At 44.4% G+C, this 15,391-nt stretch overlaps 4 protein-coding genes across 4 annotated transcripts; all 4 read left to right on the top strand.

Moving 5' to 3' along the window:
• The first annotated feature begins 3,666 nt into the window (after nt 1–3,666).
• On the top strand, nt 3,667–5,405 carry LOC133970763 (thiosulfate sulfurtransferase-like). The gene is made up of 2 exons (XM_062407813.1): nt 3,667–4,285; nt 4,984–5,405. The coding sequence occupies exons 1-2, from the start codon at nt 3,697–3,699 to the stop codon at nt 5,280–5,282; spliced, it is 888 nt and encodes a 295-aa protein (XP_062263797.1). The 5' UTR covers nt 3,667–3,696; the 3' UTR covers nt 5,283–5,405.
• A 594-nt stretch (nt 5,406–5,999) lies between these two features.
• On the top strand, nt 6,000–8,113 carry LOC133970758 (3-mercaptopyruvate sulfurtransferase-like). Its single transcript, XM_062407809.1, has 2 exons — nt 6,000–6,722; nt 7,447–8,113. The coding sequence occupies exons 1-2, from the start codon at nt 6,008–6,010 to the stop codon at nt 7,743–7,745; spliced, it is 1,014 nt and encodes a 337-aa protein (XP_062263793.1). The 5' UTR covers nt 6,000–6,007; the 3' UTR covers nt 7,746–8,113.
• A 114-nt stretch (nt 8,114–8,227) lies between these two features.
• Nucleotides 8,228–10,467, top strand: LOC133970759 (3-mercaptopyruvate sulfurtransferase-like). Its single transcript, XM_062407810.1, has 2 exons — nt 8,228–9,084; nt 9,845–10,467. The coding sequence occupies exons 1-2, from the start codon at nt 8,370–8,372 to the stop codon at nt 10,141–10,143; spliced, it is 1,014 nt and encodes a 337-aa protein (XP_062263794.1). The 5' UTR covers nt 8,228–8,369; the 3' UTR covers nt 10,144–10,467.
• Nucleotides 10,468–11,145: 678 nt separating this feature from the next.
• On the top strand, nt 11,146–14,939 carry LOC133970789 (SUMO-conjugating enzyme UBC9-like). Its single transcript, XM_062407845.1, has 7 exons — nt 11,146–11,431; nt 11,639–11,724; nt 11,805–11,888; nt 12,369–12,441; nt 12,867–12,976; nt 13,122–13,201; nt 13,575–14,939. Exons 2-7 carry the CDS (start codon nt 11,659–11,661, stop codon nt 13,636–13,638), a joined length of 477 nt encoding a protein of 158 aa, XP_062263829.1. The 5' UTR covers nt 11,146–11,431; nt 11,639–11,658; the 3' UTR covers nt 13,639–14,939.
• Nucleotides 14,940–15,391: the final 452 nt, after the last annotated feature.

The following is a 15,391-nucleotide window of genomic DNA, read 5'->3' as shown; positions in this document are numbered from 1 at the left end:
CCCAGTGATGCTGCTGCTTCCCCTCCTTGCTCCAGGATCTCTTCCCTGACGGCGGCCCAGTCTTTACGAGGCAGAGCTGAGAGGCTGCAAATGACAGAGGGATCATTCTCTTTTCCTGCTCTGGGTTCATCCATCACCTGAGCCAGCTGGTTGTAGATGTCAATGAATGGTCGAGCAGACACTGGTCCACCAGGCCTGGGACGCCAGAGTATGTCCACAGGGAACACTCCTCCCACACATGTGATGATGGCATGGAGACTGTCTGGGTAGACCTGGAAATTACAAAGCCAAAGATTAGATTTGGATAAAGATTATAATTAAATCAGAAGATTCACACTGACATACATACAACCCTCTCTCCAGTTGTGTCTGGCCTTTCATCTCACCTTAATTTGATCTTGAACTCTGCCAGGAATCCGGCTGGCAGCAAACACCTCCGACTGCTGCGTGTTCTCCATTGGTACATCGCCCTCTGCAGGTTTCGAGGGCTCACTGTACTGCTTTGCTGCTCCCCAGAGCAGAGCAGCTGCCCTCCCCAGCTGGGTGCATCTCTTCAGTCTGGATGGAGGAAGAACCATAGGGAGGGCTGTGGAGGTGGACAGAGGGTCGGAACATGAAAGCAGGCTTTTCTTGAACTGCTCTGACCCCCAGTTCTCCAGGCCTGCAAGTCTAGATGCTAACTTCTGATCTGCGTCTCGAAGGACGTCCCTCTGCTGGTCCAGCACACTTTTGAACTCAGGGTAAAGGTCAGGTCTTAAAGTGAGCTGCAGGACACGGCCAACCTCTTGCAGGGTAACGTCTAACTCCGGAGCAGGGTAGTTGAGAAGGCTCATCTTGTTGGTGTGGAGGGGGCTGGTTAGAGAAGGAGAAAAGGAGAGATAATCGGTTGTGATGTCAGAACAACATATTTTGAAGCATTTGAAAAAGAAAAGAAAAACGTCTGCATGGGAACACTGAAGCATACAGGCAGGGCGAGAACAAGCATCGGGCCTACTTTGTATGTTAATAATCTAAGCCAACAAAAGTCCAAGTCATTAGAAGCTGCTGAAAAGTCCCATGAAATTTGGGAGAGGCATTACTATTCACCCAATATCAACAGCTTTGGTAATCTCATAATTCCATATATATTTTGTGGCTGTGTGAGATGTAGCTGTTAAAATCAATTTAACATGTGCAGATGATGATCCATGCAAAATGTAACTCAAAGACTTTGACCTTCGATGAATTTGAAAAGAAAAAGTCACCAGTGAAGGTCATGACCCGACCTCACTTCCCAAGTTGCATTCAAATATAATTAAGAGCTGCCCTAGTTGTCGCTGTCACAACAAAACAAACAGACGGACACCAGTGATTATAATACACCCGCCTTCCACCATGAACGTTGTATCATTACACGTTAGCGCCGTCATTGTGACAGTTTTTACTCTAACAAACACACTTCAGACCTGGGAAAGACAGACACATGGAGCACAATGCACAATATTTGACTGCACATCACCTGACACGCACCCTTCCTCATCAACATGATGTCCAACCTTTCTCACATTAGCCGAGCCACTAAGTCAATTATCTGAATTATGGCGAAGGGGAAGCTGACTCTAACACAGGTCTCTTTGTGTCATAATGTGATGAACATGAATGGAATGTATCCAGATTTTTACTTCTGTGTGGGACGGTTCCCTCTCCTGCACAGAGCAGCTGTATGGACTGTAGCGATGTCCAATAACTGAGCCCACGCACGAGTAATCAGTTACTACAACTCGTTGGCACAGAAAAATAAAGCCTGGCATTTTGCTCTTATTGGTTGTCAGGGAAATGCATGCCTCCCTGTTGGACAATTAGATTTTGTCCTGATTTGACTCATCAGTTCAAGTCATCCACACAAGGCTGCCTGTCTGTGTGCTGGATCAGCTCTTGGGATATGAATCTTATGATTTCAATAGCTCAGTTAGTGAAGGGAAGCAGCGCGAGCAATGTTACTCACTACTACAAAATAAAGTATCTATGAATCAATCCCAACAGGATATTTGGGATTTAAGTGATTGAATGATTTCATGGACAATAACTTTTATAATCATTAACATATTTTCCAGTTTAAACTCAGCGGTTTGCTTCCATGTGCATCGTTTTTCTTTTACTTATACACATTTTTGGGCTTAAATGTCTTCATTAATCAGAAGTGAATCGATACGACAGAAACGAATGGGATTTTGTTGACTCTGCTTGAAAATTAAAAAGATATTTAAGAAATAGCAACACGTCTTTCCAAACCACTCCAAGCCGGAAAACTGAAATGGTCAGTTTTTCAACCAAACAGACAGTCATTAAAAACTATTCACAGTGAAATTAATTTACATACCATGATGAATTTGAGTTTGAATTTGAATTTTGAATATTTCTATAATACCCAAATAAAAACACTACTGTTGTTAATTGCAGATAAACCTTTTGTGCTTCAGGACCATAGACACAGTTATTCTAAAGACAAGATATTCATTATAAAAGTAAGCTTACCTCGGTGTGGATATTTCTCTCCAATCTGGCCAGTTGGTCGGATGGCAGCTCAGTCAGTGGTCGGAAAATTTTGTTGGACAACAGCAACTAGGCTTTATCTTTAATGCAGAAGCAGTGACTCCAATGAAGCAATTTGGTGTCTTGCCTCCTCCTTCTCTGTCCAAAATGCAATATATAGCAGTCTTTCTCTCTCTCTCTCTCTCTCTCTCTCCCTCTCTTTCCCTCTCTCTCTCTCTCTCTCTCTCTCCCTCCCTCCCTCCCATGGTCTGTAACGCACCCCTGGAGTATGTTGGGATTACTCTGCCTTAAGCGTGGCACCATTAAATAAATTCAGCGATTTAATATGAATATTTTAGGTTGGCAAAACTCACACTTATGCAACATTAATGACCAAAACATCTATTATGAAAGTAATAGAGGTCAAAAACATACAAACTAAGTTAAAGTGTTTGTGCTGAGCCTGTCAGACATTTGGTGGCATGCTTCAGCCACACAGGCCCAACTGTTGCTCACCAGTAGGGCCCAGCAAGTGTAGGCTGAGCTTTGACTCGGATCTGACCAAAACCTAGTTTTCCAACTCAAAATGTTCCATGTCTACCCGGCTGGATCACAGTGATGCACTTTTTACAGGACTTAGCAGTGAAAACATTGGAGAGACTCCAGCTTGTTCCGAACTCTGCAGCTTGGGGGTTCACCAGAACCAAGAGGAGAGAACACATTAGTCCAGTTAGACGCTCTGCACTTGTTGCCTGAGACACATTGGATCTAAGCTTCTCCTCCTCACATACAAGGCCCTGAATGAACCAAGTAGCTGACTTTCCAGTTAACCATGTTCCCTCTAGAACACTGAGATCATAATCTGCAGTCTATCAGAGGATCCAAATAACAGCAACAAAGAAAATCTGAAATGCAGATTTTGGAAATCTAGCTGAGAAGTGGCGGAACAGACTGTTAGTAGATATCAGTAAACGTCTTTAAAATAAAACTTATAACATTTATCTTTGATTCAGTACATTTGTATCTGATCTAATGCCATATAGGGGATGAAATCAAATTATTCTTGGTATGAGGAAGTTAACGTCCTGAGCTTCCGTGGTCTGGATCGCAGGCAAAGATTACTGTGCCACCAATAGACTATATATAAAGGTGCCACCCTGCGCTCGGATCTCGTTCCTGTGCGTCATGGAGACCCAGACCCGAGATGTGGTGTCCGGCCAGTGGCTGGCAGAGGCCGTCCGGTGCAACCTCGTCGGTCCCAAGCTTCGCATCCTGGACACGTCGTGGCATTTGCCCGAACTGAAGCGGGACCCGAAGGCTGAGTTTGCACAGAGGCACATTCCGGGCTCCTTGTTTTTTGACATAGTGGAGTGCTGCGACCATAGCGCTGCGTATGATCTCATGCTGCCGACCTCCAGCCACTTCTCCCAGTATGTGGGCGACCTCGGCATCGGCAACGACACGCACGTGGTCGTGTACGACACCAGCGAATACGGGTCTCACATCGCACCCCGGGTGTGGTGGATGTTTCGGATGTTCGGACACACCCGGGTGTCGGTGCTGGACGGCGGCTGGAAGAACTGGCTGCTGGACGGTCACCTGGTCACAGCGGAGAGCTGCGTCCCGGAGCCAACGGAGTTCAGGGCCGCTGCCAATCTGTCCTGGGTGAAGAGCTGCGAGGACGTGCTGGAGAACGTGGGCACCAGGCAGGTGCAGGTGGTGGACTCCCGGCCTGTAGGCAGGTTCAGGGGGACCGAGCCGGAGCCCAGGGACGGTGAGAGGGTTTTATTTTGCAGCATCACTTAGTTTATTTGTCTATTTATGATTATTAAATGTATTATATATTTGTTTGTGTTTTCCTTTGGTTTGGTGGTGTTAAGAAGACAAGGGCATTTCAAGGGCCAATCTCGACCCACCCCTGGATTCAGAGTATTTCAGATTTATTTTGGTGACTGGCACATACGAATAAGAAATATAGTAAAGTATTCTAATGTGACAGCTAACAAAAACATTTTTTTAAGATTTTTTTAAAGAAATTGACAGTGGGCCTGAATGCACATGGGCCAATCGAATTTCCAGGATCTGGCCACATCTCAGGTGTCACCCATGTTAACCTTTATTGGAATACATTCACATAATCAATCAATCAATCAATCAAATTGTATTTGTATAGCCCATATTAATACACAAATTACAATTCATCTCATAGGTCTGAAAAAGGTGCGACAGAGTAAAACATAGTAACAGTGGAAACCCAGCTAAAGTTTTCATAACAGTTTTGTATTATTAATAAACACATTAAATGTCACATTGTCACACACAAGAACTAGCAAAAAAACTATTAACAGGAGAAAATTTAGAAACCACAGAGAGAGCCACGTGTGAGGCATCCCTCAGAAACAGATAGATTGATCTCTGAGTTTATTACCCAAACATCTTCATATTTCTCATTCCTCTCTCTCACCTGCACAGATACGCTGCCCGGCCATTTCCCTGGTGCGATCAACATACCCTTCACTACCTTCATGGACGCCAACGGGAAGATGCTGGAAACCGAGGGCCTGTCCAAAGTGTTCAGAGAAGCCGGGGTGGACCCAGGTCAGCCGCTGTGGACCACCTGTAGTTCTGGTGTCACCGCGTGTCAGGTTGTCCTGGCTGCTCACCTGCTGGGGCACCCCGGGGCCTGTGTTTACGACGGCTCCTGGACTGAATGGTTCAAGAGGGCCAGTCCGGAGCTGATCATCTCAGAGGCAGAAGGAAAGAAGGTCTGAATGAACCCCATCGGACAGGCAGCATCTGAAGAGGTTTTTCACAAGGAAAGCTCTTGAAAAATATACACTTTCTGTATCGAATCATCGATCGATGTTGTATTCTTATAAACGATTTACAATGAATGGTTGCCTGAGGTCCTTGTTTTCTTTTACTCTGTTAAAATAAAACTAGGCCCTGCATGGAGCGAGTAGCAGATTTTGTAAACTTCTCTCAGAAGTGGCGGAACAGCCTTTAACTATAGATCGTGCACTCTCATATGTTTAAACAACTTTCTTTCTTTTTTCTGTTTTTATGGATTTATCATAAAAAAAAAAAAAAAAATCCTTTTCTTTCAAATGTTATTTGAACATGTTTAAACCGTGTTTCTTAAAAACTGGTTTCTTCTTATTGTAGTACATGTTTTTATTTGTATCTATATTGTATGTGAAGCACTTTGAGCTGCACTCCTTGCTATACAATTAAAGTTTATTATTATTTTTTGTTAATATTACAAACAATATTTTCAACGGAGAAGGTGCATGGATATTGATATATTCTTATTTTTATTCTCACTATCTGCTGCTGTAACAAGTGAGAGGGTCCTGCTGTGGGATCAATACAGTTCTATCTGATCTCATGCAGGACTTAGATTAATTTACAGAACAGAGAAAATATTCTTTATTAAGGTGGGAATGATCGGCAACTTCCATTAATTTACCACTTGGGTTCATGGAATGAGTTTGGGATGGGTCTGGACTTTGAACTTCCCCTGAGAGGAAGTGAAAGTCCCGGACTTCCGTGTGCTCCGATCGGGATCGCAGGGACAGACTGTCCGCTTCCCCCCTGCGCTCGGAGCTCGTTCCTGCGCGTCATGGCGGCTCAGACCCGAGCTTTGGTGTCCGGCCAGTGGCTGGCAGAGGCCGTCCGGTGCAACCTCGTCGGTCCCAAGCTCCGCATCCTGGACACGTCGTGGTATTTGCCGAAACTGAAGCGGGACACGAAGGCTGAGTTTGCACAGAGGCACATTCCGGGCTCCTTGTTTTTTGACATAGACGAGTGCAGCGACCGGAGCTCCGCGTTGGATCACATGCTGCCGACCGCCAGCCACTTCTCCCGGTATGTGGGCGACCTGGGCATCGGCAGCGACACGCACGTAGTCGTGTACGACACAAGCGACTTCGGGTCGTTCAGCGCGCCGCGCGTGTGGTGGATGTTCCGGATGTTCGGACACAGCCTGGTGTCGGTGCTGGACGGCGGCTGGAAGAACTGGCTGCTGGACGGTCACCCGGTCACAGCGGAGAGCTGCGTCCCGGAGCGCACGGAGTTCAGGGCCGCTGTCAATCTGTCCTGGGTGAAGAGCTACGAGGACGTGCTGGAGAACGTGGGCACCAGGCGGGTGCAGGTGGTGGACGCCCGGTCTGCAGGCCGGTTCAGGGGGACCGAGCCGGAGCCCAGAGACGGTGAGAGGGTTTATTTTTGCAGCATCATTTGGTTTATTTATCTATTTATTATTATGAATGTATTCTATATTTGTTTGTGTTTTCATTGAGCAACAGTCAAGTTCTGTGTTGTGAGGAAGATGAGGGCTTTTCAAGGGCCAATCAGATTCAAGAAGCTGGCTCCACCCCCGGATTCGTCCTTTATTTTAGATTTATTTTGTTCACTGGCACATAAGAATAAGAAATATAATAAAGTACTCTAATGTGACCGCCAACAAAATAAGAAAAAACTGTTTTATTATTTAAAAGCAATTGCCAGTGGGCATGAACTTCAGGGGCCAATCAGATTCCAGGATCTGGCCACATCCCAGGTGTCACCCATGTCAACCTTTTTTGGAATACAATTTGTTGGCTGTCACATAATCAATCAATCACATTTGATTTGTATAGCCCATCTGTCTCATAGCTCTTAAGAAGGTGCAACATCCTCTGTACCTCAACAAGAGGTACAGAGGTGAAAAAACTTTGGTAGGTGAAAAAACTACCAAAACAAATAGAAACAGGGGAAACCCAGCTAACGTTTTCATATCAGTTTCGTTTTGATGATTATCACATTAAATGTCACATTGTCAAAACTACCAAAAAAGCTATCACAGGGGAAAACAACTAAACTTCAGAGAGAGCCACATGCGAGGGATCAATCGTTAACAGCTTGATTTGTCATTCCTCTCTCTCACCTGCACAGACACGCTACCCGGCCATTTCCCTGGTGCGATCAACATGCCCTTCACTTCTTTCATGGACGCCAGCGGGAAGGAGCTGGAAACCGAGGGCTTGTCCAAACTGTTCAGAGAGGCCGGGGTGGACCTGGAGCAGCCGCTGTGGACCACCTGTGGTTCTGGTGTCACCGCGTGTCACGTTGTCCTGGCTGCTCACCTGCTGGGCCACCCCGGGGCCTGTGTTTACGACGGCTCCTGGTCTGAATGGTTCAAGAGGGCCAGTCCGGAGCTGATCATCTCAGAGGGAGAAGGAAAGAAGGTCTGAACAAACCACATTGGACAGACAGCTCTTTGTCTGCTGCGACAGATCAAGACCACTAGCTTGTTATAAAATGGATTCACTAACATAGGCAGTAGCAGGTTTTGTCAGCTGACAGAATTGATTGATGGAAATCTCCTGTGCATTATGCAAATGTTTAAATTTGGAAATTTGCATAATTTTGAATAATCTACAACTATCCTGAAATAGTCTGTAATTGTTTGTTGAATGGTCGAAGATGTTTTTGATTCATCTCTTGAAAAACGATCAAGACCGGAGAGGACTGACTCTTGAAAAATATGCACTTTCTTTATAAAATCATAGATGGATGTTGTATTCTTATAAAAAAATAGAACAATAAATGGTTGCCTGAGGTCCTTGTGTCATTTTACTCTGTTAACATAAAAGTAGCTCCTGCATGGAGCAACAACTCCTGTACTCAGTAACTACAGAGTAAATATTAAACTGATTGAGGAGCTGTGGAGGAGAAGAGGGCAGGTGCTGCTGTGTGATCAATACATTTGTATCTGATCTCATGCAGGACTTAGATTAATTTACAGAAAAGAGAGGATATTCTTTATTAAGGTGGGAATGATTTGGAACTTTCATTAATTCACCACTTGGGTTTGGATGAGTCTGAACTTTAAACTTTCCCAGAGAGGAAGTGTTAGTCCTGAACTTCCGTGTGCTCCACTCGGGATCGAAGGGACAGACTGTCCGCTTCTCCCCTGCTTTCGGAGCTCGTTCCCAGGCGTCATGGCGGCTCAGACCCGAGCTTTGGTGTCCGGCCAGTGGCTGGCAGAGGCCGTCCGGTGCAACCTCGTCGGTCCCAAGCTCCGCATCCTGGACACGTCGTGGTATATGGCCAGGCTGAAGAGGGATGCGAAGGCTGAGTTTGCACAGAGGCACATTCCGGGCTCCTTGTTTTTTGACATAGAGGAGTGCTGCAGCCGGGGCACTGCGTTCGAACACATGCTACCGACCTCCAGCCACTTCTCCAAGTATGTGGGCGACCTGGGCATCGGCAACGACACGCACGTAGTCGTGTACGACTGCAGCGACGTCGGGTCGTACGTCGCACCCCGGGTGTGGTGGATGTTCCGGATGTTCGGACACAGCCGGGTGTCGGTGCTGGACGGCGGCTGGAAGAACTGGCTGCAGGACGGTCACCCGGTCACAGCGGAGAGGTGCGTCCCGGAGAGCACGGAGTTCAGGGCCGCTGCCAATCTGTCCTGGGTGAAGAGCTACGAGGACGTGCTGGAGAACGTGGGCACCAGGCAGGTGCAGGTGGTGGACTCCCGGCCTGTAGGCAGGTTCAGGGGCACTGAGCCGGAGACCAGGGATGGTGAGAGGGTTTTATTTTGCACCATCATTTAGTTTTTTTCTCTTTTTATTATTACATTTATTATATATTTCTTTGTGTTTTCCTTTGGTTCTTTCCTTGAGCAAAACTGCACATCTTTTATTTTGGAATTTGCTTCTTGTCCAAACTTGTTGACCACTTCAATCAAGATAAGAATGTAAAACTAATTCATAACTTTCATATTTTAAGTGTGACCTGCTCTGATCTGTGAAAAGTCAGGTTCTGTGTTATTAAGAAGAAGAGGGCATTTCAAGGGCCAATCAGATTCCAGAAGCTCGGCCCCCAGCTGGATACGTCCTTTATTTTAGATTTATTTTAAAGAAACAGTGGTCATGAACTTCAGGGGTCAATCAGATTCCAGAAGCTGGCCACATACCTTGAGTCATGTCAACTTTTTTTCAATCAATCAAATTTTAAATGTGTGGCCCATATTCATACACAAATTACAATTGTCTCATAGTTCTTAACAAGGTGCGACATCCTCTTTTCCTTAACAAGAGTAAGGAAAAACTCCAATAAAAACATAGTAACAGGGGAAATCCAGCTAAAGTTTTCATATAATTGTTTATTGATAATTATCATATTAAATGTCACATTGTCAAAACTACCAGATAAAACATATTAAGATGGGAAAATGTAGAAACTTCATAGAGAGCCACATGTGAGGCATCCCTCAGTAACAGATAGACTGATCGCCGAGTTTATTACCCAAACTTTACTCATTCCTCTCTCACCTCAACAGATACGCTGCCCGGCCATTTCCCTGGTACGATCAACTTGCCCTTCACTTCTTTCTTGGACGCCAACGGGAAGGAGCTGGAAACCGAGGGCCTGTCCAAAGTGTTCAGAGAGGCAGGGGTGGACCTGGAGCAGCCGCTGTGGGTAACCTGTAGTAGGGGTGTCACCGCATGTCAGGTTGTCCTGGCTGCTCACCTGCTGGGCCACCCCGGGGCCTGTGTTTACGACGGCTCCTGGACTGAATGGTTCAAGAGGGCAAGTCCAGAGCTGATCATCTCAGAGGGAGAAGGAAAGAAGGTCTGAACAAACCACATCGGACAGGCAGCTGTTTGTCTGCTGCGACAGATCAAGACCACTAGCTTGTTATAAAATCTACTAGCTAACATAGGCAGTAAGGGTTTTGTCAGCTGATAGAATTGATTGATGAAAATCTCCTTGCATAATTTAGAATAATCTACCACTATCCTGAAATAGTCTGTAATTGTTTGTTGAATAGTTGAAGATGTTTTTGATCGATCTCTTCAATAATCTTTCAAGACAGGAGAGGACTGACTTGAAAAATATGCACTTTCTTTATAGAATCATAGATTGATGTTGTATTCTTATCACAATAAATGGTTGCCTGAGGTCCTTGTGTCATTTTACTCTATTAAAATAAAAGCAGCTCCTGCATTGAGCAAAAACTCCTGTATTCAGTAACTACAGAGTAAATATTGAACTGTTTGAGGGGCTGTGGAGGAGAACAGGGAACAATTCTGTTCATGGAAGTTGTGTTGATCAACCACATGTTTCCAATCGGATCATTGGAAATGACTGACGTTCTCTTCTTTGTCCAGTTTTATGGTAAATTTCATGCAAAAATGTTGTTGGTGTTTTTACTTTATTACATTCTTAATTATTAAATTAAATGTGATAAATATACCTCAGGGGGCTAGCTGAATCTAGCCCTGTTTTTGTTAATTAAAAAAATAATTGACCTGGAAAGAAGATGGTCTGATGTCTGTATTAACAAGATAATTGTCCTGAAAGAAATCTGCTGTTTTTCTGAATAAATGAGAAATCAATCTTTAAAAACTAAAGAACCTGCTGTTTTTCTTAATTTCCTAAAAAGGGGATATTATCTCATTAATTCAGAAAAACAGATTGGTTATTCTTTCCTCAAATGAAAGTAATGCACTTCCGCAATAAACTAGAATTGCACAAATAAAAAAATAAAACAATAAAAAAAAGCAAAACCACATCAAAGATGGCCGACCATGTGTGACGTGTGTCATTTAGTCGTCCTGTAAAGTGCCTGTGGGTCCTCAGGTAATAAACAAACGGGGGTCCTGATTCGGAGACAGTCGAGCACTCGAGGCGTCGCTTTGTTTTACAAACTGAGTCAAATCATCCGAAGCAGCAGCGACATCTTCCTCCACGTGTGATCGAGGGATGTAGATTCAGTCGTTCGCCGCCTAGCTGATTCTTTAGTTCGGTGCCCGGACGTCGAATCGTGTGTTTTAACCCGACAAGCTAACGTTAGCAACACGGGAGCGGACGAGCTGGGCCTCAAACCAACGTACATCTGACATTTAACTGAAATAAACAACAGGTGAGTTCTGACATCCGGGTTCGGACCCGACGTGGCGCGGGTTTCAGTCCGTGTTCGGTTTGCTATTGTTGTCTCCCAGGTGGGCTACACGGCCAGTATCGTCTTTGTTGTGTCGTTAATAGTCCAACCGTGTTATTGTGTATTTGATCCTCAACTGATCGTGAAGTTGTCGGTTGGTGGGGGGGGCGGCTGTTTGTTTTTCCACAGGGAGGCGTGGATGAGCAGCGATGTCTGGCATTGCTCTCAGCCGACTGTCCCAGGAGCGTAAAGCCTGGAGGAAGGATCACCCGTTTGTAAGTTCTGTACTGGTCCCAGTAAACACGTGCTCACTTCCCATTACAGTTCAGACCCACTCATGTTCCTGTGTCCGCAGGGTTTCGTTGCTGTTCCCACTAAGAATCCGGACGGGACCATGAATCTGATGAACTGGGAGTGCGCCATTCCTGGGAAGAAAGGAGTAGGTGTTATCCTGGTGTCCAGATCAAGTATTAAATCGATAATTCAAACAAATGTCACATTTCTCTTACTTTTTTAGTTTAAAGACAGATTTATTTCCCCTATGGTTGTAGTTTTAAAGGGATAGTTCACCCAAAAATGAATATTCACTCTTTAACCACTCAACATTAATGTCGATGGAGGTGATGGGTGAAAGGTTTGATTCCACAAAACACTTCTGGAGTTTCAGGGGTAAACTCTGTTGCAGCCAAATCTAGATAAAATTGAAATAAATGGTTACACAACAACAGAAACTGCTCCTGTTGTGTCATCCGAGTTTCCCTGAACCCAGAAATTAAAATTCACCTCGGAACAGAGACAGTTCCATCGTGTTTTTAGCCTGAATGTCGTCTGTGCTCCTCCTGGAGCCACGTTCACAACAAAGTGCGTCTCAGTCTCTTTGCAGTTGTGTAATCTCAACATGTCCTCGTTCTGTCATCAGACCCTGTGGGAGGGAGGACTCTACAAACTGCGAATGCTCTTCAAAGATGACTACCCGTCCTCACCACCCAAATGTGAGTATGACTCTGCACGTGGCACACGGTTTCATTTCCATTTTCAGTCTCCATACAGATGTTTGCTGTTTGCACCTCAGGCAGAGCACAAGATGACAAACCTTTTTATTTGAAGGGTTAATTTATTTGGTCTCTGGATTTGACGGAATGTGGGAAGCTTCAATTAAAATAGAGTAGAGTTTACAGTGAACTATTCCATTAAGAAATAAAAGTCTTGTTCTTTATTGTCATGATATTCAACAATAAGAGGATTTGATCAGTGATGTTGGCCAACAGACGTGAGGATAGTTTTATCTCTTGTGTTTTTAGAGATAGTGTTTAAAAACCGTCAGGTGATGTCACTGCTGACAACATTCTACTTTGTAAGTTTGACCCCAATCTTGACCAAGATCCCTGTTTTCTCTCCTGACTGATTTTTCTCTCAGGCAAGTTTGAGCCACCAATATTCCACCCGAATGTTTACCCCTCAGGCACCGTGTGTCTGTCCATCCTGGAGGAGGACAAAGACTGGAGGCCAGCCATCACCATCAAACAGGTTTGTTCTCAAACTACCATGCTTTCCTATTTACCTTCTACCTATTTGTTATTGACCAGTAAATGAATGTATGTGAAGTTGATACTGGTAAAAACGCACCACCCTTACTGGACTGTGACTGGAGAGCTGTTGCCTGTGTGTTCAGATCCTGTTGGGGATCCAGGAGCTGCTGAATGAGCCGAACATTCAAGACCCAGCACAAGCAGAAGCCTACACGATTTACTGGTGAGTGTATCTGCAGTTGAAGCCTGTTTTTATTTATTTTATTTGGCAAGTGTAACCTGGTTTTGAACACTCAGCTCTTTTATTGCCATTTCCACATCTGCAGCCTTTTCTCGGTTTCACGTCCGTCATGAGTGAGAAATGTCGTCACCACACCCACTCGCTTGTGGTGAATTATTTATGATTTTTTTTTTTACTTCTGATGAGCCCTTATTTTCCAAGGGGGTTGGCAGGAAAATGTGCAGTTACATACTGTTGTGCACTTATATACTGTTCCTCCAGAGAATTTGAGGAAAACACGATGCATGTATGAAAGCAGCTCTGGAGTTGAAAGAATGTAAGCAGGGTTTAAAATGTCTTGATCTCTGTGTTTCAGTCAGAACAGGATGGACTATGAGAAGCGGGTACGGGCACAGGCCAAGAAGTTTGCCCCCACATAGAGAGGAGGGCTGGCCTCCATCCTGCCAGAGCTGCCTGAGCTGATGGTCACAAACAAACAGGAGGCAAGCGACACCTGAAGGACCACTCCAATAAGAATCCAGCTTCGAGTATTATCATATTATTATACCATTACACAGAAGACAGCTTTCTTTCTTTCATTCTCTCTTTTGTTCTTTCGTTCTCTCTTTTAAACAACAAGAGATCATACTTTTACCCATCTCGCAGAAATATGAATGCGTTTTAATCCATAGCTGATGATCCTGAACTGTAGATCTCTGCTGTCAACGTGAACTTTACTATTTGTTTACTTTTTTGTATAATTCACTTCATCCCCACTTTTGTCCTGAGAACTTCAGAGCTCTCTCTTGCGCCTCCGTTAGGACATCAGTCATGCCGATGTGCTGTAGAAATACGATTTCATTTCATAAAGCCCTCTCGGTGTAATGTGGAGTCCGTTCTGGCTGAGGAAGAGTGTTTCTGTAACTTTTCAGTTGTTAATAAAACCCCTGGGAATTTAGCAGGTTGTGTGTCATGAATATGGGTTTAAACCGGCACAAAGTCACAAACACAGTGGATGTCAATCCATTTGTTGTGTGCTCGTCATCCCTCCTCTCATCCGCTCACATCAGACTTTCCATTAAAGTTGTTCAATGTTGATTTCAAGTAAAGCAGTAGCAGTTACGTAGGTAGGAAGCAGCGCTCTGTTCACCTCCGAGAAGGACGAGCGACCTATGAGAACTGGGCCCTGGGTGGGGGGGGTGTCAGGGCTTGTCTTCCTCCTTTGAGCTTCAGTCGTCATGTTAATGCAGTGAAACTAAGAGGAACTTAGGGTTAAGATTCTTTTTGTGAATCCAACAGGGAGTGAGACAGTTTGTCAGTTACAGCGATGAGCCCGAGGTCACTCTGACCGCCAGTAAAAATTAATTAGAATAGTTTCCCTGTGTGTTTTTCTTTTATCCTGCAAAGCTTAAAAAAAATGAACGTCAACATCATAAAATCCAGAAACGGGTCCATCTCCAAGTCGGTGTGGCCGAAGGATCCTCATCGGAACGGCCTCGGAAATGAAAAGCAAAAGAAAGTGAACTTGGGAGCAAGCGAAGGCCTGAGATTGTTTTTTTTTTTTCTTTTTTTTTTTTGCCTCTGAATATATGAGTGCATGTACATAATATAAATAATGACAAATTGTGGAAGTTATGTTTTATATTGTTTTAGCCAGTTGACATTTGTGTGTGATATTAGAACAAAACACAATAAATGGCATCAAATTGTGAAATAAAGTTGAATAAAAGAACAAAACATTGTTGTGTTGTTTTTTTTCTGGGTAAAGTCTCTAAATTTGTGTTGGTAAAAGTGGGGGAAACTAAGTAAAACAGTTACACTTACCAGAGGGTCAAGTCATTACTATCTTTTTCTTACCATTTTTACAGAGACGATACATAAATCAACTAATTCATAAATCCCTCTGACCTCCGCTCGGTTGCTTCACTGTCTCTACACTTAGTTCTTCTCACCGACTGCTGCGCTCGCTAACCAGAGCAGCACTAGAGCCAGAGGGAGGTAGAACATCACTGTTCGGGCTCCACAGCAGGGTTAACCCTAACCCTAACCCTAACAGCCTCCCTCTGTCCATCAGCAAAACTACGGCTTTTTAAAAATTGCTTTTTTATTTGATCTACTGCAGTAACTCGTTAACATTTGTAGTTGCATTGCATGTATTCTCTGTATTCCGAAGTCTCCGATCACATCAGTTCA

This window comes from Platichthys flesus, chromosome 16 (genome assembly GCF_949316205.1).
Source record: "Platichthys flesus chromosome 16, fPlaFle2.1, whole genome shotgun sequence".
Classification (NCBI taxonomy): domain Eukaryota; kingdom Metazoa; phylum Chordata; class Actinopteri; order Pleuronectiformes; family Pleuronectidae; genus Platichthys; species Platichthys flesus.
Note: the sequence above shows the minus strand (reverse complement) of the source record. Positions and strands in the feature narration are given on the sequence as shown.